General features: G+C 47.1%; 1 protein-coding gene across 1 annotated transcript in view; it reads right to left on the minus strand.

Annotated features, from left to right (window-relative positions):
- Nucleotides 1–24,751, minus strand: part of TG (thyroglobulin) — a 188,198-nt gene that overhangs the window by 82,073 nt on the left and 81,374 nt on the right. The window contains exons 33-38 of the mRNA XM_048508584.1: nt 16,177–16,308; nt 13,563–13,727; nt 12,570–12,801; nt 8,920–9,013; nt 7,701–7,860; nt 4,027–4,226 (exon numbers count right to left, since the gene is read on the minus strand). Coding sequence (XP_048364541.1) covers nt 4,027–4,226; nt 7,701–7,860; nt 8,920–9,013; nt 12,570–12,801; nt 13,563–13,727; nt 16,177–16,308 — 983 coding nt within the window. The remainder of the gene's footprint in view (nt 1–4,026; nt 4,227–7,700; nt 7,861–8,919; nt 9,014–12,569; nt 12,802–13,562; nt 13,728–16,176; nt 16,309–24,751) is intronic.

Raw genomic sequence — 24,751 nt, forward strand, 5'->3', positions numbered from 1 at the left:
CCCATTGCCAGCAACTGAGCTTACTTCCAGGTAAAGGATCGCGCTTTAGTTCTTCGCATGAAAATCAGTGAGGTTTAACAGCGCTTAACCAGGTTACCTACACTGCTTCCCCAAAACTTGGTCTTAGGTTTAATGTTAATAATCGAGCCCAATGGCCCAGGCCAGCCTAGATGTGTGTGGGGGGGGGCTCTGTGCGTGCCCACAGAGAGGGCTCTGAGTGCCACCTCTGGCACCCGTGCCATAGGTTCGCCACCACTGCTCTATGGTGTTACAACCCACTGAGGTCTATGGCTTCCCCAGGCTCCACCCCCAAATCTCCAGGAGTGTTCCAACCTGGATATTAGCACTGTACTCCCTCATTCCCCTGGTATTCCTTGGAAGTCTCCCATCCAAATATTAGGGGGAGTTGACTCGGCTTAGCTTCAGAGATCTGACAGGATCGGTGAAAAGCTCTGCTGGGGAAATGACAACAGGTTCCCGCAACAATGCACTCTAGGTCACTTCCTGATGGATGGAGCTGGAAGATTGCCATCCGACCCACCCCTTGCCCTCGGAGATACCTCTCACAATCCAATCTTCCCCTGCACCATGGCTGTCAACACGGGCCAGAGGTGGCACCATCAGAAAACAAGAACAGATGAAGGCGAATCAGAACGAAAAATCGGCAGGGTTAAAACGAAATGGCACCCAAAGGCGGAGCTGAGCTGCATGTTCAGAAAATCGCATAAAAGGTCCTTCCAAGTTGTGTGAGAATAACATTTTATTTAAATGCCCCCCCTCCCTAAAATATTTGATATACCTTGTAAACAGTCTGGGAAATCGGGGTGCTGTGTGGTGTCCGGGCTGCATGGCCGGTTTCAAGCAGCATTCTCTCCTGACGTATTCAGATTTCCTCACCTAGTGACCTTGCTATCTTCATTGTTACTCACATGCTAATGGGTGGATACCACTCAACACATGTAACTTTAGCTTGCTAATTGCACTCTTTACTTTTTAGCAGATGGTTCTTTCCCCCACCCTGGACACTCCAACAGGTATATATACTCCACTTGCTTTCCTACTATCAGATCCTCTGAAGATGCCAGCCACAGATGCAGGCGAAACGTCAGGAGAAAATGCTGCTAGAACACGGCCATACAGCCTCGAAACCACACAGCACCCCAGTGATTCCGGCCGTGAAAGCCTTTGACAATACATAGCCAGGGAAACCTTCTAGCCCAGGCTTCTTGCCCTGATATGGCAATGGTGTAAGGTTGCCAAGCTCCAGATGGTGACTGGAGATGTCCCGCTATGACAACTGGTCTCCAGGCAACAGAGATAAGTTCCTCAGGAGAAAAAGGCCACTCTGGAAGATGGACTCTATGGCATTATACCCCATTGAATCCCCTCCCCTCCCCAAACCCCACCCTATTCAGGTTCCACTCTCGCCCACTATTTCCAAACCCGGAGCTGGCAATCTGAGATGTTTGGGGAGCTTTGCTTGTTTAAGCGGTCAGATGAAAGGGCTTTTCCACCTGACTTTGCTGTATCAGCTCAAGAACTTGCTCGCTTCTACTTGCTATCTAAGTCAGAGCCGGAACAGTTGTTCTTTGGTACCTGAATGAGCAGAGCACATCTTCAGCTTTACCGAGGCCCCCAATATGTATATAAACCTATTTATATGTATTGTAAAATGTACTACAGCGTATAAGCGTATTTGGTAAAACTGTTTTTTTTAAAGTTGTATAAAAATATTTTTAAAATGGAATAAAATGATAAACAAAAGACAGGAGTCTACCTTATCTTTTGTAGATCTCTACAGCGAGAAAAAAGTATGACAGATTCTATCTTCTCTAAAGACCAAAACTCCGTTGCTGGAATATAAGCACAAGGCTCACGAGGCTCACAAAGAGACACTTCGTACTTAAGCGATGAAGCCTAAAAGCTGTTCTCGTTCTTCAAAAGACCTTGAGCCAGAAAAGATATTATTACCCAATCTAGGCATACCTTCAAATATCTCAGGGTTTATGATTACCTGGCAGAGGCGAATGGGGGGGGGAATGGCACCTGGGGACAACTCTCTGGGCGGACCCCCCCACACCTGGGCGCGGGGCACGGGGGTTGGGCTCGAGGGCGGGGCTCAGGGGCCTAGCCATGACCTCAACCTCCATGCAGGCTGCATTTGAAGGCCGGACCGCACTGAAGTCAGGGGAAGGGCGGGGCTCGGGGGAAGGGCCATGCCCCCCCACGCTCAGGGGCTTTTGAAAGCTGACCTGCAGGGAGGTGGAGGGAAGGGCTCGGCAGCATGCTGCTGGGGATATGGGTGACCGAAAGGTGTACGCCCAGAGACATGGGTGACTCCAAAGTGGTACGCCACTGTTCCCTGGTAGGGCCAGGAGATCTGCCAGAATTACAATTGATTGGCATAGTCCAAAAATTCATTCTTCTGGAGAAAATAGTTGCTTTGGGAAGATTAACTCTATGGCATTACACTCAATTGAGGTCTCTCCTCTCCCTAAACCCTGGCTCCCCCAAGCTCTACCCCAAATATCCAGGAATTTCCCAGCCCAGATTTGGCGACCCTATCCAGGACTGACAGCAAAGATTCACGTCAAGGTTTCAAAGACATTTCTTGGCAGCATTCAAGAACAGACAGCGAGAGAAAACAATGTCTTTAGGGGGCTTTTATCACCCCACAGGGATAGGGTGGGATATAAATCCAATAAATAAATGAATAAAATACATAATCACAGGCAAGATTTATGTCTCCCATAAAGATCAAGGGCAGAGGTGAAAGGAACAATAATATTAGTTATGAAGTACAGGCAAAGAACTGTCTCTTTTCCTCTCCCTTGAACCAACCAATTTCTCAAATACCGCAAGCCTTTTGAGAACAACACAATCACCCGAGATCAACACTGAAAATGCATCAGAGCCTTTCTTGAATCATTTCCGGGGGAAGTCAGTATTTGGCCTCCGTAGCTCTGTTTATCACACATTTATTATGCAGTCACACTACAGTTACCAGATCTTAACAGATTCTTTGTCCTGAACGCATTAGCCGTAAGGCTGGGTTTCCTGGCGTCAGTTGTGAAAACATGTCCCCATGTTCCTCATATTACAGTGACATCACAAAGCATTCACAGTACGCAATCCACAAACTTTCTTTCCAGGGTTGTCAGGCCTGCTGCTATGCAAAAGGCCACCCAGAACGCACCACTGTTGACTGGCACCATTCCAACTGGCTGTGGGAATAAAATTAAAATACTGCCAATTTTTGTATGGGTACATAATTTTTAGATATAACCCAGAAGTAAAACTAGCTAATTCTAGGTTCTTAGAGATTTTATCATAGAGTTTCTTGCACTGCCTAGAAGTCCCCATTGTCCCATCTGGGTTCTATCTTAAGGGGACCAGATGGTCACCTTTGTGAACCGGGATGGGCGGGTAGGCGGGCGGCCGCACACACACGCGCAGCCACAGGGGCGCACTGCCTTCTGTGACAGGGCGGGAAACGGCAGCGCCCCAGAAGGCCATGCTCCTGCGGCTGCACGCACGGGAGGCTGCCGCACTGTCTTGCGCCCCAGAAGGCAGTGCGGCAGCCTTCCAAAAATCAGGACAATTGAAATAACACGCAGGACAAATTGTTTGAAGGCGGGACTGTCCCGCCAAAAGCGGGACATCTGGTCAGCCTATTCTATCTTGAAGTGACATAGTGCTGTTGGAAAAGTCACCATCACATGCCCCCCATGGTCCCTCTCCTTAGTTTTTCCACTAGTTGTCCAGGCGATCCTACTTATTTCAAACAACCTTACAACAAAAGGCAGAACAGAGTTATTGTCCTTGCTTTGCAGATGGAACTGCGTCCAAGCGAAAAGCAGAGCATCTAAAACTCCATGGTGCATTCAAAGAGATGAGATTTGGATCCACAATAGGCTAGGAAACCCAGGCTAGGAACAAAGTGCAGTATGGGAGAAGAAGACATCCAGTGGCAAATTGATTGTAAAGAGTTAATGTCACCCACAACCTGGGAAAAACGGTACTCACTATTAAGAAGGCTCTCTTGAAGAGACCCGAGTCAGCAACTCCTGCAATTAGGTGAAGGCTGGTGACGTCAGCTCCGCCGCGATCGCCTGCGATTGTAATCTGGCTGGGGTCTCCGCCAAAACTTGCAATGTTTTCCTGCGTCCATTTCAAAGCCGCTTCTTGGTCCAGCAGGCCCCAGTTGCCCCTTGCCGGAGAGGAACCTGCACGAGGCAAAAAAAAGGGGGGTCGAGTAAATGCAGGGAGGCCGGAACTATTTTTTACAGTTGTGCCTTCCACATCGCGACTTTCCACGTTGCAGTTTCAATATATTAATAAATAACATGGGAATTTTTTTTTAGTTTTGCAGAAGCCACAGATGATACATGAAGGCCGCTGGATGACACGGACTTACCCAGAGGTGGGATCCAGCAGGTTCTCACCAGTTCCCAAGAGTGGGTTACTAATGATTTGCGTGTGCCGAGAGGGGGTTACTAATTGGGTCCGCTTTTCCATCTCCACGCCCTCGCCTCCCCGAGAGGCATCCTGCCTTTGAACGTGAAGGTTCCATATAGCAATTGTGACTGATAATGTAACTCCCTGAACTGGGTTAATCCCTTTCAGGTACTGCAATTCATGGATTCTCAGCCTTTCGTTCCTTTTATCTCACCAGTCTCTATCAAAGAACCTGTGTGTTTCGCCATTGCTGTGTTCAGGTTTGTGAGTTGGGGCATTTTCTATAATTTGATGATGATTTAGAAATGACCTGGTGCAAACAAGTTTTGGGGGTCATGGTAGGGTGGCTGCCCATGGGGGGGGCGTCCAACTCAGGTTTTGCCCAGGGCTCAGGTTTGCCTAGGTACGCCTCTGCCCCCTTTGCTGAGAGGGGGCTGGCGAGGGAACCTGTTACTAAAAATTTTGGATCCCACCACTGGACTTACCCCTCCACCCCCCACATTGGACTGTTATTCTCTGGTGTAAAGGGAGGACAAATTGTTTTACAGATTTCCCCAATCAGAGGGCTGCAATGCCCCCTAACCCCTGTGATATGGAAGGGACAACTGTATATCTATTTGCTCACCAGTCATCAAATGGATACTCATAGGTTACTCTTTCAAAACAAGTTCATGGTTGTTTAAATTGCATAGTAGCCACATAGGATGGCAGTGTGGCCAACCGAAGATCTTCCAGAATTACAACTGATCTCCAGACTACAGAAACCATGCCGCCTCCACCACGAAGCAGCAATTTCCCCCAGAGGTTGGATCTCCGGCCTTTTATACATGCCCTGCTTAGCCCAATTCCGTTTGCTCCATCGTGGGGGTCTTTCTGCAATTCTCTGTGCACACGTGAGGAGACACCACTGATTGCTCCAAGAATAACGCACTTTCAATCCACTTTCAAGACACTTTGGAGCTGGATTTTACTTTGCGGAATAGCAACATCCACTTGCAAACGATGGTGAAAGACGCCAGCAACCAAAGCAGCAGAGACGCAGGCCAGAGTCAGAAAATGAGCTGAATGTCAAACCTGGGACTTGAAATTGCCATCTAGCCCCATGGCTGCAGGTGGTTAGTAATGACACCATACCTGAACCAAATTTGCAGCAAAAAAAGAGAGTAGTGATCATCATGCAAGAGAGAAGGATTTTCTTTTATTATAAAGGAAGAAAAGCGTCTGGTGGAACCTGCTATTTTGTGGTTTTAAGCTTCAGTCTCCAAAGCAGGGCCATCCTCTGTGGTTGTTTGAACTCTATACTTAGGCACTTTTTAAAAAACGTTTTGATTATAGTGCGGCGGCAGCAGTTTTATTGGATAACTACCTGCATCCTCCCAGTTGTTTATTTCCCCTGCTACATAACTTTTCCTTATCTGATCTCTTACCTACAGACCCGTTGGAATACTTGTATATTCAAGTATACTTGTAAGTTCAACTCCACACATTCCCCAATGGCGACACTTAGACCCCTTCCGCACACGCAAAATAATGCGTTTTCAAACCACTTTCACAACTGTTTGCAAGTGGATGTTGCTGTTCCGCACGGCTTCAAAGAGCACTGAAAGCAGTTTGAAAGTGCATTATTCTGCATGTGCGGAATGAGCATAAGTTTATTTATTTGTTTGTTTGTTTGTTTGTTTGTTTTTTCAACTTAATATACCGCCCCATCCCCAGAGGGCTCAGGGCAGTGAACAACACAAACAGTGCACATAAAATCATTAAATCATAATTATCATAAAGTTGCACATTTATTATTTGAAATGTAACACTCATCAGCCCCAAACAGCGATACCTTGCTAAATATACTTTTTTTCATGCTTTTTCCTTAACATGTGTAGCAGAAATTTAGTTTGCTTGGAAGTTTCTCTGCAAGTCTCAATGAGAGAAGGAAGTGCGACAATCATGTGCGTGTTTCACCAATTCCTCTCACTTCTAGCCACAGAGGATTATTTTTGACCTCCTCTTTCCTTCCTGTTTTTGCGAATTTCTTGAACGTTTTGTCATGTCCTATTTTGCCTTCATCGCTGCCCTGTCAGTTCACCTCCTTGATGTGCTAGTATTTAGAAGAAGAAGAAGAAGAAGAAGAAGAAGAAGAAGAAGAAGAAGAAGAAGAAGAAGAAGAAGAAGAAGAAGAGTTGGATTTATATCCCCCCTTCTCTCCTATAGGACTCAAAGGGGCTTAAAAACTCCTTGCCCTTCCCCCCCTCACAACAAACACCCTGTGAGGTAGGTGGGGCTGAGAGAGCTCCAAAGAACAATGACTCACCCAAGGTCACCCAGTTGGCGTGTATCCTCAAACTCAGTCGTAACTGGGCCGATAAGAGTCCACTTAGGTCATGGCACAACTTTTAATATATTTTTTTTGCCAACCTCTTTGAGAAAGATCTCCTTTATCCTTTCGTGCCTGAAGTCCCAAGCCTTTCAGTTAAACACAGGCTGGTAAAAAGCAAAGCATCCTTGAAATAAATTCAGATTCAGTGCACACTGCAGGGAGAAGCCTGGCCTTCATGGCGCCAGATGCACCAACTCGCCACCGTAAACAAAAGACTATTCCCACAGCCCACAGAATCCTCTTATGTGTACCCAGTGATGGGATCCAAAAATTTTAGTAACAGGTTCCCATGGTGGTGAGTACTCAAACAGTGGCGAAGTGCCAATGGGGCTGGGCGGGGCACGACGGGGGCATGGCCGGGCATTCCGGGGGCGGGGCATTAATAATTTCTCTGTTACTGTAAAAAACTCTTACTGTAAAAAAAAGTTCCTAATTTCCAGCTGGTATCATTCTGCTCATAATTTAAACTCATTATAGCAAGTCCTATCGTCTACTGCTGACAGAAACAACTACTTCTCCTCTAATTGACTGCCTGTCAAATACTTAATACTTTCAAATACTTAATTTTGTTTCTAGAAATCAAAAGAAGGATACTTTCCTTAAACAAGGAACTTGACCATATTTCTAAAACATGTTTTTAAAACAGCCCAACAGGGAGAATTATCCCGTTTTCGACCTTCGCTAACCAGCCACATAGGAAACAACAGGACTTTATGATTTTTGGACCTAATGGAATTTCTAACGGAAAAGCAGACCCAATTAGTAGCCCCCTCTTGGCACACACAAATAATTAGTAACCCACTCTCGGGAACTGGTGAGAACCTGCTGGATCCCACCCCTGTGTGTATGGATAAGGGACGTGACTTACCAGTACTGAAAAAGCCAAAGACTCCAACACGGTAATTCGCAGTGATGACAACGATATTGCCAACGGCAGCTAAGTACGAGCCATCGACGATGGTCCTTGTTTGGTCCCTCTCCCCAGCCACACCGTTGTGAAATAACACCAGCACAGACAGATTTCCACCCTGTAACAGAATGACGACCGTAAACTAGAACGTAAACCAGAATGGCGGCCGAACTGGAGCCAAGGTTCTGGAATCCTGCAAATACGGGAGTCGATGCTGTGAGTCTTTAAAGAGTCACAGGACTTGTGCCATCTTCCGATGGCCACAAATCATATTTGTTATTGTTGCTCATTTATTCACTTTGCTAATGTGTCTTCGCATCCCCAACTCAACCCCCAAGTATGTTACAAGTTTTAAAATTACAAAGCCAACGCGTAACCGGCCATTTTCTTCCTCCACACCGGTAATTCTAGCACCATCTGGGGCTTCCGTGTGGCTGTCAACCACTGCTCATGCTTCGTTTTGAATCAAACCTGGAGGGTTAAAATGAACTCATTCTTCAACTGAAGCTTGTGGCTTGACAAAGCACTTCGGGGTTAATCAATTAATTTTTGAGAAACAGATCCGTTAGGAGCAGGAGTGGCGTAGGAGGTTAAGAGCTCGTGTATCTAATCTGGAGGAACCGGGTTTGATTCCCAGCTCTGCCGCCTGAGCTGTGGAGGCTTATCTGGGGAATTCAGATTAGCCTGTACACTCCCACATACGCCAGCTGGGTGACCTTGGGCTAGTCACAGCTTCTCGGAGCTCTCTCAGCCCCACCTACCTCACAGGGTGTTTGTTGTGAGGGGGGAAGGGCAAGGAAATTGTAAGCCCCTTTGAGTCTCCTGCAGGACGGAAAGGGGGGATATAAATCCAAACTCTTCTTCTTCTTCTTCTTCTTCTTAATGGTCACAATTTGCACGGTTGAGTGTTAATTTTCTCAGTCGAAGCATCTTAAAAATTGCAACAGAACAATCATGCTAAACAACAGGCTGGATACCTTATCTCTGCTAAGTATTGAAGCAGATTTGTTACGTTATCTGACTCTACATAGCAACCTGGTACTTCTTTGATGGTCTTCCATTAAAGTGCTAACCGAGGCTGACCGACCTTGCTTAGCGTCTGAGATCTGACAAGGTCAAGGTAGCCTGGTCTAACCGGATCAGGGAGCATATGGTTGAGTCTTGATTCAATACTTACAGTGTGATCAGGGACATAGATGTTCAAATACAAGCAGTCTTCACTGACGAATGAAGGTCTGACCTCATCATCCCCAGGTTGCCAGCAACTAGCCCTGGAGTTACAAACATTAATTTAGACTATATGGCTGAGTTTTTCAAATCCCTTATTGTGAACAGGAAACCCAAGAATAACATACCATGTTCAATTTAAGATAAAAACCAGCCAATATGGCAGTGATTCCCAACCAGAGTTCCGTGGTACCCTGGGGTACCATGAGCACGTCCCAGGGGTACCATGACAATGCTACCGCCTGCCCCCCCCACCGGAATCAAATGGATTTTGAAGGGGGAGGGGTCGGAAGCCTCATGGGCCCCCTTTAAACAACATTGAAAAACAGCATTGTTTTATTTGCCGAAATTTGGTGTGGATTGGGGGGGTAGATTTAAAGGGAGCTCTCCCTTTAAATCCCCCCAATCCATGCTGAATTTAGGCAAACAAACAATGCAGCTGTCAATGCTGTTTTCCCTCCCCTCTCCTCCCCTCCCCCTGCTTGCCACTACCCCCACTTACGGTCCAAAAATGGAAAAAACTCTTTAAAAATGTAAAAAAAAATCAAATAAACCTCAAGGGTACCCTGAGTTATGAAGAGCGAGGTCAAGGGTACCGCGACATCAAAAAGGTTGGGAAACACTGCAATATGGTGTAGTGGTTAAGAGAGGTCGACTCTAATCTGGAAAACCAGGTTTAATTCCCTACTCCTCCACTTGAAGTCTGCTGGGGAACTTTGGGCTAGAGTACCGGATTTGATTCCCTGCTCCTCTACCTAAGTAGCGGACTCTTATTCTGATGAACCAGATTTGTTTCCCTACTCCTCCACATGAAGCCTGCTGGGTGACTTTGGGCTAGTCACAATTCTCTTGGAACTCTCTCAGCCCCACCTGCCTCCCAAGATGTCTGTCATGGGGAGAGGGAGGGAAAGGAGTTTGTAAGCCACTTTGGTTGAGAAAAGCAGGGTATAAAAACCAATTCTTCTTTTCAAAGAGGTGAGAGGAATTCATTTTACCACATAAGTGCAGAATCATGTGGAAAACTGTAGTTATCTATGGCCCTTTCCCCACTTACCTTAAGCCCCGCGCTACTCTCCTCAAGTAGCGCGGGATCCAGCTGCACTCCCCACTTCAGGGGCGGTGAGAACGCAGCTGCCCCGAAGCTGCCTCTCTCGCACCCCCTCAGCGTGCGTAATTCCTGGAGCCTTTTGAAATGGCGCCTTTTGGGTCGTGGGGGCGCGCGCCAGGAATTGCGCGCAGCAACCCTCGGACAAAGGTAAGTGGGGAAAGGGCCTATGGCAGCTATTAAATCCAGCTATATTGGGGGAAAACACAACCTTAAGAGATCAGGAAGGGGTTTTAAAATCAAAAATATGTTCACTGATTAATGAAATGTGACAATATACCACTGCATTCTGAACTACTGGAGAAAGGCCACTGTAGGATCTAGATATTCAATAAGAAGTAAATATATATATATATATTTAAACAGCAACCACAGGAGGAGATTGAGCTACACAAATTTACCCAGGATTGTGTACACTCTGGACAAAACAAATGTTTTTCCAACAAACGTGCATGCAAATGTATATCAATCTGAATGGTTAAGACACTATGTAAGAGCATTCATATTGTATTCATATGTATGGGCTGAATTCAGCAGAAACATAGTCCTGCCATTTGACAGTGAACATTATAATGTATAGTACCAATTGGCCAGCCCCAAGGAAGTTACCAACTCACTCCCCATTCCACAATAGCCACTATGATTTTGTAACCACCTTACAATGCAATTTGATAGAAAGGCTGGCTTTTAAAAAAAAACTGACATAAACAATTAAATAAACTCAGCAATGAGCTGGTTGTTGCAGAAGGTGTTTGTTTTCATGATTCTTTAATAGGAAAGGCAAAAAAGCAAAGAAAAACTGAAGGCAGCACAAAAGAGGAAGAACCAACATGAGATTGCTGGACTCAATAAAGAAAAGCCACAGCCTTTACTTTGCAAGACGTGAACAAGGCTGTTGATGGTTGGATGTTTGGGAGGCCATTAATTTATAGGGTTGCCATAAGTTGGAAATGACTGGACGGCACTTAAGATAAAAAAATTAAAACACTTGTCCAGATATGGGAATCATAAAGTTGGAAGAGACCCCAAGGGTCATCAAGTCAAGCAAGAACACAAAATCAAAGCACTCCTGACAGATGGCCATCTAGACTCTCTTTAAAAACCTCCAAAGAAGGAGACTCCACCACACACCTAGGTAGTGCATTCCACTGTCAAAGAACCCTGACAGTCAGGAAGTTCTTCCTAATGTTGAGGTGGAATCTCTTTTTCTGCACCTTGAACCCATGACTCCGTGTCCTAGGTCATTTCCCCACTTACCATGACCACCCTTTGCTGCGCGCTACTCTCAGCAAGCATCATTTCTGGCGCACTCCTGAGCTTCCCCAATGACCTCCGCGCGGGGGCACCAAAAGGCGCCATTTTGAGGAGCGCCAAGAATGACGTGCGCTGAGGGGGCGCGAGAGCAGCAGCGTTGGGGAGGCTGTTTTGTCGCCGCCCCTGTAGTAGGGAGTGCCGGGGGACCCCGCGCTACTTGGTGACAGTAGCGCGCAGCAGATGGTAAGTGGGAAAACGAACTTAGTCTCTGAGGCAGCAGAAAACAAGCTTGCTTCCTCTCCGACATGAGATCCCTTCAAATATTTAAACATAACTGCTTAGGAGTGGGGCCCTTAACACCAAAAACAGAACACCAGTTGTTAAGAGGAGATCGTAGCTTGCTTTGAATTTATACAGGCTACAGCTAAATGCTATTTTCTGAAGCACAAGAATGAGATAAAAAAAGAGAAACGGTTGGGGCCTCCAATGGATTAAACGTTTCAGTGCTCTAAGTGTATGTGTTATGCACCTGGATCAACAAGATGCTGCATCTCGTATGACAAAACTTTCAACGTGCAGCGTAGTGGCATGACTGATGTGGCTGAGTCACCTAGAACCACGTAGGTGCAGGTGCAGGAGAAATAAGGTCACCAAAGTCCAGGCAGCCTCAACCACTTAACCGCACAGCATTAAAAAAAAGCAAGACGGTGAGGATCAACACATTCACATAGCTCCAGCATGTACCTATGGAAATGCACGGGTATTTCTGACAATCGTTGCCACAATGAGGCGAAATCATGATGTCGGCTGTTCAACAGTGACTCCTTTCCGATAAATGCATGTAAAGGTAGAGAGGAAATTTACTTCAGAAAGGCACTGCAGGATCAGACCTGCGACCAGCGTAGTGTAGTGGTTGAGAGCAGGTGGATTCTAATCTGGAGAACCGGGTTTGATTCCCCACTGCTCTGCCTCAGAAGTGGAGGCTGATCTGGTGAACCCGATATGTTTCCACACTCCTACATTCCTGCTGGGTGACCCTGGGCTAGTCACAGTTCTCTAAGAACTCTCTCAGCCCCACCCACCTCCCAAGGTGTCTTTTGTGGGGAGAGGAAGGGAAAGGAGCTTGTAAGTCACCTTGAGTCTCCTTACAGGGGGGAAAGTGGGATATAAATCCAAACTCTTCTTTTTCTCCCTAAGTGACCAATGGCAGTCAGCCACTGAGGCGCTATGCATCTTCTCACCGAGTCACAGTAGCATTCCAGGAGTCCACCCGAGTGAAAACCTGTGGTGGATGGAAGCGGTTCTCTGCTACAGGAAGTGCTGCATATGGAATCCCAAGGAACTGGCGGATGCCCTTCCAGTTGGAGCCCACTTGGATGGCCTTCGAAGTGCCATACAAAACTCCATGCGACGGGATGTTCACGGTCACGCTGCCGCTTGTTTCAGTGACGGATGGGAAGGCATCTGTTCCGACTGAGCAGAGAATGGAAGGTTTGGAAAGAAGCTGTTGTCTTATTCAACCTAAAAGATTCCTAAGAAAGGCTAGGTTCTATTTTGGGTGATGCAAGTTTGGCAGCATCCCACATTCAACAGAAACTCCAGCTGGTAGAGAACAACACAACTTGGTTACTGTCAGAAGCTAGTTTCAGAGAATAGCTGTGGTAGTCTGCAGTAGAGCCAGTAGATTTGACTCCAGTAGCACCTTAGAGCAGTGGCGTAACACCAACGGGATGGGGGGGATGATGCCCCGGGTGGAGCTGAGCCATGGCAGGGGCATTTCGGGGCGTTCCAGGGGTGTTCCGGGGTGGGGGCGGGTGGTGCCTTAGCAGGGGTGCAGGGCACACACGCACCTCAGGCACAGTTTTCGCTCACTCTGCCTCTGCCTTAGAGATCAACAAGATTTTGGGAGTATAAGCTCCCTTCATCAGATACAAATAGGAATGGAGACCTCTATGCCCTTCTCAAATCCTGGCCAACCCTCAGGCTCCACCTCCAAAATCTCCAGGTATTTTCCAGGCTGGACCGTAGGCCAAAGTCACCTTGTGAATTTCCACAGCAGAGTTGAGATTTGAATATAGCACCCCCAGATTCTACTTTGACACTCTAACCACTATACTCCATTGTCTCTCTGTGAGGTGATCAGCCACCACAGCGGCTCCCTTCTGACCTACACCCAGCAATTCCGGGAACAAAGTGAGCCTGCTTTTCCAGATCTCCTGCCCCCATGTACTAACCTTGCCTGCGATAGACATATGTAGCCGGCTCCTTGAGCAGGAGTTGGCAGCGGTGCCCTTGCAGGCTAAGTCTGCAGCTCTGGGTTTCTGGGTAGAACATGCACCGTGTTGCTGTAGGCTGTATTTCCAGAGTAGTCACCAAGCAGAATTGGTTCTTGGAGCAAACTGGGAGGAGAGAAAAAGATGGACTGAGAATGAGCACGAGACAGGAACACGGGAGAGCACACGAACCCACAAAACATCTTTATATTGAGTTAAGCCATTGTTCTACTGAGATATGCTCTGCTCTGACTGGCCGCTGTTCTCAACAGTTCTTAAGAAGGAGTCATATCCCCTGCCCCTTGAGGATATCGACGTGTGATTGGTGTTTGGAATATGCTGCCACAGGAGGTGGTGATGGCCACTAACCTGGATAGCTTTAAAAAGGGCTTGGACAGATTTATGGAGGAGAAGTCAATCTATGGCTACCAATCTTGATCCTCCTTGATCTCAGATTGCAAATGCCTTAGCAGACCAGGTGCTCAGGAGCAGGAGCAGCAGAAGGCCCTTGCTTTCACATCCTGCATGTGAGCTCCCAAAGGCACCTGGTGGGCCACTACGAGTAGCAGAATGCTGGACTTGAGCTTTTTAACTAGATGGACTCTGGTCTGATCCAGCAGGCTAGTTCTTATGTTCTTATGTTCTTATGTAGATGTGAGAGAACAAGGGTCGTTTCCCCACTTACCTCGACCAAAGGTTGCTGCGCGCTACTCCCAGAGCGCATCATTTCTGGCGTGCTCCTGGGCTTCCCCACCACCCGCGCGTCATCAAAAGGCGCCGTTTCAAGGAGCGGCAGGAATGACGCACGCTGAGGGGGCGCGGCTGCGGCTGCGGCAGCGTTGGGGCGGCTGCGTTGTCACCGCCCCTGTAGTGGGGAGTGCCGGGGGACCCCGCACTACTTGGGGAGAGTAGCGCACAGCAGCAGGTAAGTGGGGAAACGACCATGGGTTGGTTGGTAGAGCAGGGTTGGTTGAAGTGAGTATGCTTAGAAGGGTATTACTCCACTTAGGATTACACTGTTGGTTTTGTGTAAAACAGCAATCGACTTTAAACAAAGAAAAACAGGCCAAGAGGTGTTTTTTTAAAAAAATATATCAGCTAGGCAGGTGCCTTATGCTCAACACAGGCAAGAGATGTCATTCATGTACAGAGAAAGCTTGTGAAGCTAAGGAGAGCTAAAGTCATAGGCCGCACCATTTTCCGGGGGGAAAAAAGTGCGGAAACACTATCACTGTGTGCAGCCAGTGAGAGCAAACCAAGAAAATATAAACTGGAGAAAATGTATCACACTTTCTCTAGGCCATTGATCCCCCAATGACTCACATCTTCTTTGTCCATGATGATGGGTTGCTTGGAAACAACTCTTTTTTTTAATGGCGCAATATTATTGCTTCAGGAACTCATGAAGCTGCCTGACACCAAATCACGTTTTTGACAGACCAAGTGTCAGTTTTGATTGGCAGCAGCTCCCCCTAGGGGTTCCAGGCAGAGGACTACTTTATCCCTTTACCTGAAGACACCGGGGATTGAACCTGAGGCCTTCTGGTTGCAAAAGCAGATGTTTTACCACTGAGCCAGAGCTTCATCTGATAGTGTGCTAGAACCAGCTGGCTCTTAGAATCACATGGCTCTTCCTCAATTTCAGGAAATCTACCAAGCACAGAACTTCTCAAAACTGTGGCACCTACAAGACCTCCTCCCTTCTTTTGCAGACTACCAGACCTGCTGATGTTTGCTTTTATTTGATCAAACACTCTTTAATTGCATTGGCTTGTGTGAGGGTTCTAGACTACACAAGTGTGAATGCAGAAACAAGCAATGGGTAGCTATAATGGATTAATTCATGTTCAGTACAAGGGTATGAGCCCCGACCAGGATAGCTAAGGTTGACCCAATCTTGGTACATCTCAGAAGTTCAGCCGGGTCCTTCCTGATTGGACCTTGGATAGGAGACCACCGAGGAAGTCCAGGATTGCTATGTAGTGCCAAATCATGGCAAACCACCTTGGTTCTTCTCTTGCATTGAAAACTCCCCAGGGTCACCAAAGGTCAGCTGTGACCCTACAAATCAATGACCTTCAAAACACCCTATCATTGCTCCAGTCTTGCAAACTGAACCAATTGGCCATGGTGGCAGGGGCTGATGGGAATTGTAGTCCATGAACATCTGGAGAGCCGCAGGTGGCAGACCCCTGAGTCAATCTATCTCACACTGGGTTTTCTGACTTTTCCTACTACCTTCAACTTTTCCAAGGCCTGATGCCTTTTCCAGTGACTCTGGTCTTCACCTAAGACCGTGGTGGCGAACCTATGGCGCTCCAGATGTTCATGGACTGCAATTCCCATCAGCCAATTGGCCATGCTGGCAGGGGCTGATGGGAATTGTAGTCCATGAATATCTGGAGCGCCATAGGTTCGCCACCACTGTCCTAAGATGACCAAAGTATAATAACCTCCTCTAACAGCAAAACGAGTACTCGGTATCTCTTTTTATATGAGCCCGGCCTGGTTCCTTCTGGTGCCCCTGGCTCTAATTAAGCGCGAGGAAAAAAAACTGGTTTAAAAAAACCCTCACCTGACAGGCAAAAGTCTCGGGCAGAAGCAAAATCACCAGAGGCTTCTCCACTCAGGTGTACAATATCGAACCGTGAGACGGAGGGATCAATGAGAACCAAAGACTCATCCACACGTTTCCACTTGCCCGAATCTACAAATGAAACAAAACACAGAAGAACAAAATCCAAAAAGAATTGGTATCTGCCAGGAAGATACAGCATAGCTCATTTATCGCTACTCAGACTTTTCAATGCAGAAAGGGTCTGACAGATGGCCCCATTTTGGACCCAACAACAGAAACCGTACATTTCATTTCATTTCATTTAAAACATGTATAATTTGTGCTCCCGGCATAGCACTCTTGAGACCCCGTTCCTAAGGAAGGAACAATAACATCAGTCACCACAAACCCTACCACACTTAAAACTTACAGAAACCAGCAGTTTTAAAATCTCACGGTATACCAAAACCCAACAGAGCAAAAGAAAATGGATAACTTAAGGACTGGGGAGAAAGACAGAAGGGCATCAAGGGCAGGTTGCAAAATCAAGATCACCCAGCAAGTTCCATGGTGGAGCAGGGATTCAAACTTGGATTTCTCAGATCCTAGTTTGCCACTCTAACCACTACACCATGCTGGCTATAATGCATAGAACTGCTTTAATGACATACCATAGTGAAAAAATGCATACATTTAATGGTGAGGAGGAGATCAATAACAGAAAATGGGATGGAAACAAAGAATCTCTGGTTCAGTTTCACACGAGAAAGAAGTGAAATCAATGTAGGAATTTTCAGGTTGAAGCAATAAAAGTGAGAAATTCAGAATAATTCCTAGCTTTTAGTGAATCAGAATGCAGACTGAAACAATGAAGTAAGAACAAAAGAACATAAGAACATAAGAACTAGCCAGCTGGATCAGACCAGAGTCCATCTAGTCCAGCTCTCTGCTACTCGCAGTGGTCCACCAGGTGCCTTTTGGAGCTCACATGCAGGATGTGAAAGCAATGGCCTACTGCGGCTGTTGCTCTCGATCACCTGGACTGTTAAGGCATTTGCAATCTCAGATCAAAGAGGATCAAGATTGGTAGCCATAGATCGACTTCTCCTCCATAAATCTGTCCAAGCCCCTTTTAAAGCTATCCAGGTTAGTGGCCATCACCACCTCCTGTGGCAGCATATTCCAAACACCAATCATACGCTGCGTGAAGAAGTGTTTCCTTTTATTAGTCCTAATTCTTCCCCCCAGCATTTTCAATGAATGCCCCCTGGTTCTAGTATTGTGAGAAAGAGAGAAACATTTCTCTCTGTCAACATTTTCTACCCCATGCATAATTTTATAGACTTCAATCATATCCCCTCTCCTCATAGGAAAGGTGCTCCAGTCCCTCAATCCTTCTCGTTGCCCTTCTCTGCACTTTTTCTATCTCCTCAATATCCTTTTTGAGATGCGGCGACCAGAACTGGACACAGTACTCCAAGTGCGGTCGCACCACGGCTTTATATAAGGGCATGACAATCTTTGCAGTTTTATTATCAATTCCTTTCCTAATGATCCCCAGCATAGAGTTTGCCTTTTTCACAGCTGTCATGCATTGAGTTGACATTCCCATGGAACTATCAACTAAGACGCCCAAATCATTGGACAGAGGCAGCATAAATACTCCTTGACCATCCCCACAATGTTATAGCAGATATATGTTTTTGAGGACTACCTCATGATTAAAAAAAAAGAACAGCAATTCACATTTAATTGTTTACCTTGAAAACAATAAAGGGAATGTTCTCAGTAACGTACATTTAGGTGGCGTGGTTTCAAAGCAATAATTACACACCAATTTTCTGCACTGTTGATTGTTGAGTTCGGAAAAAGTGGAAGTGGTGTGCTCATTCCAGACACAAAGCTGCAAATGACTACTTGGGCTTTTTTTAAAAAAAAAAAAAGGAAGAAAAAATGCTTTGTCTGGATTCCACTGTAAGCCAATAAGGCCGGTTACTTTAGAGGCTTACAGAGCCATTTTCATTGGGATAGTTTTCCACTCACAACAATTTTTATTGACTCACTTTTAAGACTGCGGGCAAGTTACGAAGCCTCTCGAGTGTCATAAAGTTACCCAATTTAGAGGTATGGAAGTTTTTTTTAAAAAAATAGACCTCAGACATGCTAATTGGGAGTAATTTTATCTGAGTCAACATTCTGGGGATAACATCACTACGAGGAAAATTATGCCTGTTTTTAGCACAGTGTTGTGGATCTTACTTGTAACAGAAAGGGGCTTTTTGCACAATTGCTAGTGTAACTTCTACATAAGGACAAAGAATACTTGTAGTACAATCCATAACAGGGGGGGGGCACGGAAAGGGCTGCGGAGATGGCGTGATTCCACAACTGGCATCATTCCCGGTCCTTGGGGTGTTAGGTGGTACTTAATGCTTGCAAGAGGGGCACCAATGCTGCCCCCCAGGCACAAATGCCAGCACTGCGCCAGCCCTCCCTTGTAACAAGAGTCTCGCCAATGGAGATGTTCCCGGGAGTGGAGTCAACTTTTGTTGGCTTTCCTGTGGATGGCTTATGCCAGCGGTGGCGAACCTATGGCACGGGTGCCAGAGGTGGCACTCAAAGCCCTCTCTGTGGGCACGTGCAAACAGAGTCGCCCCCACCACATCTAGGCTGGCCTGGGCTCAGTTATTAGCATTAAACCTAAGACCTAGTTTTGAGGAAGCAGTGTAGGTAACCCTGTTAAGCCCCACTGATTTTCATGCAAAGAACTAAAGCACAATCCTTTTCCTGGGAGTAAGCTCGGATGCTGGCAATGGGGCTTGCTTCTGAGTAAACCCTCCTAGGGTCGTGATTCACCGGTTGGAAGCGTTGCACGGTTGCTTCAAAGCAAAGCCACCGACTACCACCAAGCTCACTCCCGAGTAACACACGCCTCAGAGCCAACCGTTTTTTCTAAACTAAAACCTCAGTATTCAGGTTAAATTGCCGTGTTGGCACTTTGCGATAAATAAGTGGGTCTTGGGTTGCAATTTGGGCACTCGGTCTCGAAAAGGTTCGCCATCAGTGGCTTATGCCATCAAAAAGCTAGGCCCGTTGAGATAGAATGGAGAGTTTCGGGCCATTGGTGAATTTTCGTTTTTCATTCATTGCTGCAATTTGGCATTCCTCTTAGGAGCTGGCATGGCTGCACTGTTCACTTTCACCAGAGATCTCTCCCCACCCCACCCTATGTTACATTTGCAAGTCAGGAGAGTAGTCATCCACTAAGAAGGGCAGAAGGAAACTCAAAATTCAGCTTACAAATCCTGACTACAAAAAAGAAAAGTCGAAGGAATTTTTATTGCTGTCAGTCAATGGGTCTCAGCCCCTACAAACAACACGTTTCACTAATTTCCCATCCTGGAAAAAGATGAATTGAATTGTTCTGCCAAGTTTCAAGATTTTAAACTGTAAGATTTTGGCACTGAAAATATGCATGTTGTACAAAAAACGCCGGCCTCCCTTTGCCAAATGAAATCAGTGTCCCACTATTCTGAGGCTGTATGACAAGGTTTTATCTATTGAATGGAAGATAAACACATTTGTTTTATTCATTTTATTTACAATGCAACAAATTGAAATGCAAACGTTGCTCAAATTTGTTACTAAATCTAATGCCAGCTGCAGCTGACAGTCAGAGTTTGTTCTTTTAAATCTCCTTTATCTTTCTATGTTTATATACAGAACAGGGTTTTTTTATAGATTTATAATCTGATGAAGAATTGTGTCTTCCATGATATGATGCCGTTCTAGACTAATTGGCACGGCTGTTCCATAGATTATCTGATGCTTCCTTAAAACTGCAGAACATTTTACATAGCAGCATGTTTTAATTATGTCATCTCATGCTTTCAGCCTGATGATGATGATGATGATGATGATGATGATGATGAGGAGGAGGAGGAGGAGGAGGAGGAGGAGGAGGAGAAGAAGAAGAAGAAGAAGAAGAAGAGTTGGATTTATATCCCCCCTTTCTCTCCTGTAAGGAGACTCAAAGGGGCTGACTATCTCCTTGCCCTTCCCCCCTTACAACAAACACCCTGTGAGGTGGGTGGGGCTGCAAGAGCTCCGAGAAGCTGTGACTAGCCCAAGGTCACCCAGCTGGCGTGTGTGGGAGTGCACAGGCTAATCTGAATTCCCCAGATAAGCTTCCACAGCTCAAGTGGCAGAGTGGGGAATCAAACCCAGTTCATCCAGATTAGAATGCACCTGCTCTCAGTCATGTAGTGGCAATGGGGACATCCAGGGCGACTTGTCCCAGGCACCGCCATTGCCGTCACTTGTCGGGGGCAGGACTGGGGGTGCGTCAGAGCGGGGCGTTTCGGAGGTGTTTTGGAAGCCGGAGGGAGCGCGAGGGCAGCTCATGCCCTGAGCGCAGTTCTCCCTCCCTTCATCACTGCCTGCTCTTAACCACTATGCCACTCTCACACCTCTCACTGCCAATCGGTGAAGACCATTGCGGAGGGCATCTGTTTTGGTCTGAAGCTAGATTCGAACCCAGGAGAACTTGGAGACCTACAATAGGGTCATTCTGACCTATCTTATGAAAAGGGCTTTGAGCCCGAGAGGCTCGTACCCTGAAAATCCTGTTGGTCTCCAAAATGCCTCTAGTTTTTGAATCTAGCTGCCAGTCAGTAGGAAACTGAAGATCAGTTTATATAGCCCTGTGTCGATGACCTGTCACCGTGGAGAGAGAGAATGGGCATCATGCTTGCCCCCATGAAATAGTCCCTCTAATCCAGTGGTTCTCAACCTGGGGGTCGGGACCCCTTTGGGGGGTCGAACGACCCTTTCACAGGGGTCGCCTAAGACTCTCTGCATCAGTGTTCTCCATCTGTAAAATGGATAAATGTTAGGGTTGGGGGTCACCACAACATGAGGAACTGTATTAAAGGGTCGTGGCATGCGGAACGTTGAGAACCACTGCTTGAGAAATTGAGAAATTTTTCTCTCTTTCTCACAATACTAGAACCAGGGGGCATTCATTGAAAATGCTGGGGGGAAGAATTAGGACTAATAAAAGGAAACACTTCTTCACACAATGTGTGATTGGTGTTTGGAATATGCTGCCACAGGAGGTGGTGATGGCCACTAACCTGAATAGCTTTAAAAAGGGCTTGGACAGATTTATGGAGGAGAAGTCGATCTATGGCTACCAATCTTGTTCCTCCTTGATCTCAGATTGCAAATGCCTTAGCAGACCAGGTGCTCAGGAGCAGCAGCAGCAGAAGGCCATTGCTTTCACATCCTGCATGTGAGCTCCCAAAGGCACCTGGTGGGCCACTGCGAGTAGCAGAATGCTGGACTAGATGGACTCTGGTCTGATCCAGCAGGCTAGTTCTTATGTTCACTGCTCTAGTCACTCCCCACCACTGTGCGAAAGTCCCCGATCAGTGAGAGGAACTGAGCTGCCTAAGAGAGCTCCCCCTGCTGGGTGGATGCCCAGTCTACACAGCACCAATACAATGACTTCACAGCTGTGCGGCTTACAGGGAACATTGCCTCTGTGTGACCATTCAGTCATGCGAATGGTGCATTTTTTCGCACAGCTCAGACTGTGCTCATCCTAACCCCATTCCACCAACTACTTCCAGTGGATAATTACAGCTATCTGGATCCAACTAGCTCTGTAACTTTATTGTAAAATTACACGCCTCTCCCAGGGATGGTTGCTGTTTTCCAGATGTTCTTTTCGCTGGGATGTGGGAAGAAGCGGCAGCGTGAGTTAGATCTATCACAGGCTTTGGCAAAGGACAGGAGGTTACAGCTTGAAAATAGTTTCAGAGGGTAGCTGCGGTACAATATTTCAATTTGAGTAGCGGCTGTGTCTGACCTAAATGAGCTTTGGCTCTGGAAAGCTCACACCCTGACTTTCACGTTGCTCCCTAAAGTGCTACTGGACTCCAATCTAACAGCTGAACACAGCTCCCTGAATAAACGGTGGTCATTTGACATTACTATCAGTTGCTATAAATGTAAGCGAGCTGAAATAAAATTTGGTTTGGGGTTGGGTTGTTCTGCTGCCAAGCCACAGACGACTGACAGCAACTTCCTCGGGCTTTCATGGCAAGGAATGCTCAGAGGTGGTTTGTCTCTGCCTCGTACCCCTGGATTTCCTTGGTGGTCTCAACACTGACCAGAGCTGAGCCTGCTTAGCATCTGAGCAGTGGCGTAGCACCCAGGGGATAGAGGGGGCGTCTTGCACTGAGCGTGTGCCAGTGCAGGGGCGTTCCGGGTGGGGACATGTGGGGGAGTGGCAGGGGCGCAGGGAACACACATGCCCCGGGTGCAATTCCCCCTCGTACGGCTCTGCATCTGAGATCTGAAAAGACTGGGCTAGCATGGGCAACCAGGTCAGGGCAAAAAAAACCCTAGAGATGTAAATTTTTCAGAAAATCTGAAGACATTGGGGAGGGCATGGACTTTTCTTCTGGGGGAGCTGTTGGAGGGGGGATGGACATACTGGAGAAAACGGAACTATACGCAGTACTGACGTTTCTTGCAAACCTAGATTCATTTTTTTATTGCCACGCCGACACTGTTTATAATATAGCCTACATAATATTATTTAGCATGGTTAATGAGAGCCAGCATGGTGTAGTGGTCAAAAGCAGGTGCACTCTAATCTGGAGAACCAGGTTTGATTCCCCACTCTGCTACTGGAGCTGTGGAGGCTTCTCTGGGGATCTAAGATTAGCCTGTGCACTCCCACACATGCCAGCTGGGTGACCTTGGGCTAGTCACAGCTCTTTGGAGCTCTCTCAGCCCCACCTACATCACAGGGCATTTGTTGTGTGGGGGAGGGAGGGGAAGGAGATTGTCAGCCCCTTTGAGCAGCAGTGGCGTAGGAGGTTAAGAGCTCGTGTATCTAATCTGGAGGAACCGGGTTTGATTCCCAGCTCTGCCACCTGAGCTGTGGAGGCTGATCTGGGGAATTCAGATTAGCCAGTGCACTCCCACACATGCCAGCTGGGTGACCTTGGGCTAGTCACAGCTTCTCGGAGCTCTCTCAGCCCCACCTACCTCACAGGGTGTTTGTTGTGAGGGGGGAGGGGCAAGGAGATTGTCAGCCCCTTTGAGTCTCCTGCAGGAGAGAAAAGGGGGATATAAATCCAAACTCTTCTTCTTCTTCTGTGCACTCCAACACATGCCAGCTGGGTGACCTTGGGCTAGTCCCAGCTCTTTGGAGCTCTCTCAGCCCCACCTACCTCTCAGGGTGTTTGTTGTGTCGGGGAGGGAGGGGAAGGAGATTGTCAGCCCCTTTGAGTCTCCTTACAGAAGAGAAAGGGGGGGAATATAAATCCAAACTTTTCTTCTCTTCTAGCTAAGGTCCTACCTCCTGTCTGAGGCACGATGGACATTTGCAGCATTGTCTTGGCAACATGGAATAATCATGATAATTCTGTGGAGATGGAATCTGTGCTGGCTCTGTACGCTTCCCTGGGCTACCGCCAGCGCCTTTACGATGAGCAACTGCACTGTTGCCACCCTGCCAACTGCCAAGGATTTGGGAATAATGCGTAATGCATAAGGTTTATTTCAAGCATGTGTTCTGCTCGTGTGTTTTTGCCAGCCTCGCTGGAGAAAAATGCAGCAGCCTGTGCCTTTTCTCCCCCTCACTCCTCCCTGGTTATAATAACTATAATCTTGCCCCTGGGATTGCTACTTTGCTGTGCCTACAAAGCTGTTATTTTACGGCATGGAAGGGCTGTCAGATGTGGAATGGAAGCCCACTGCATTCTTCTGACACTGCCCCTGTGGGCGTTGGGCACAACAGGAGACAAGCAAGCCAGATGTTTACCTCGATTTTAAAACAGGCTGCTTATAAATAGCGCACAACCTCAGTTCTCTGGAATGAGTAGCTGCAAATATCTTGGACAATATCGTAAGGTTCTGTCTTTTCGTGGCTGCTGTGAGATGGACCACATGAAGAAACAGAGATGAATTATTTTCAAACAAATCCGGTTCATCAGGTTAGAGTTGACTGTTCATGTGGAGGAGTGGGGAATCAACCCAGTCCTTCAGATGAGACTCCATCATTCTTAACTACTACACCACACTGGTGGGTCCATGTTAAGGTCACCAGCCATGGCATCCATGGGTGTCATCATGGTGCTTGCCTAGTGTGGCCAGATGTCCCGCTTTTGGCGGGACAGTCCCGCTTTTAAGCAATTTGTCCCGCGTCCCGCGGGGTTTTGTAAATCTCCCGATTTTTGGAAGGCTGCTGCACTGCCTTCTGGGGCGCTCCCCTTTTCCCACCCTGTCACAGGGCGGGAAAAAGAGGGGCACCCCAGAAGGCAGTGCGGCAGCCTCCCGCGCTGCCGCACTGCCTTCTGGGGCGCTCCCGATCCTGTGACAGGGTTGGAAACCGGGGATCGCTCCAAAAGGCAGTGTGCTCCTGCGAGGTGAAAATCTGGTCACCTTATGCTTGCCAATACCTTTCCAGGTGCCTGATAAGTTTTTTTAAGTGGGTGGAGCTAGGCAGGGGGTTTTGGTTGTCCATGGCACATTTGATGGTGTGAATTTTTGAAAATGTTGCTTTGGCAGCTGCTGC

This window comes from Sphaerodactylus townsendi, linkage group LG09 (genome assembly GCF_021028975.2).
Source record: "Sphaerodactylus townsendi isolate TG3544 linkage group LG09, MPM_Stown_v2.3, whole genome shotgun sequence".
NCBI lineage: Eukaryota > Metazoa > Chordata > Lepidosauria > Squamata > Sphaerodactylidae > Sphaerodactylus > Sphaerodactylus townsendi.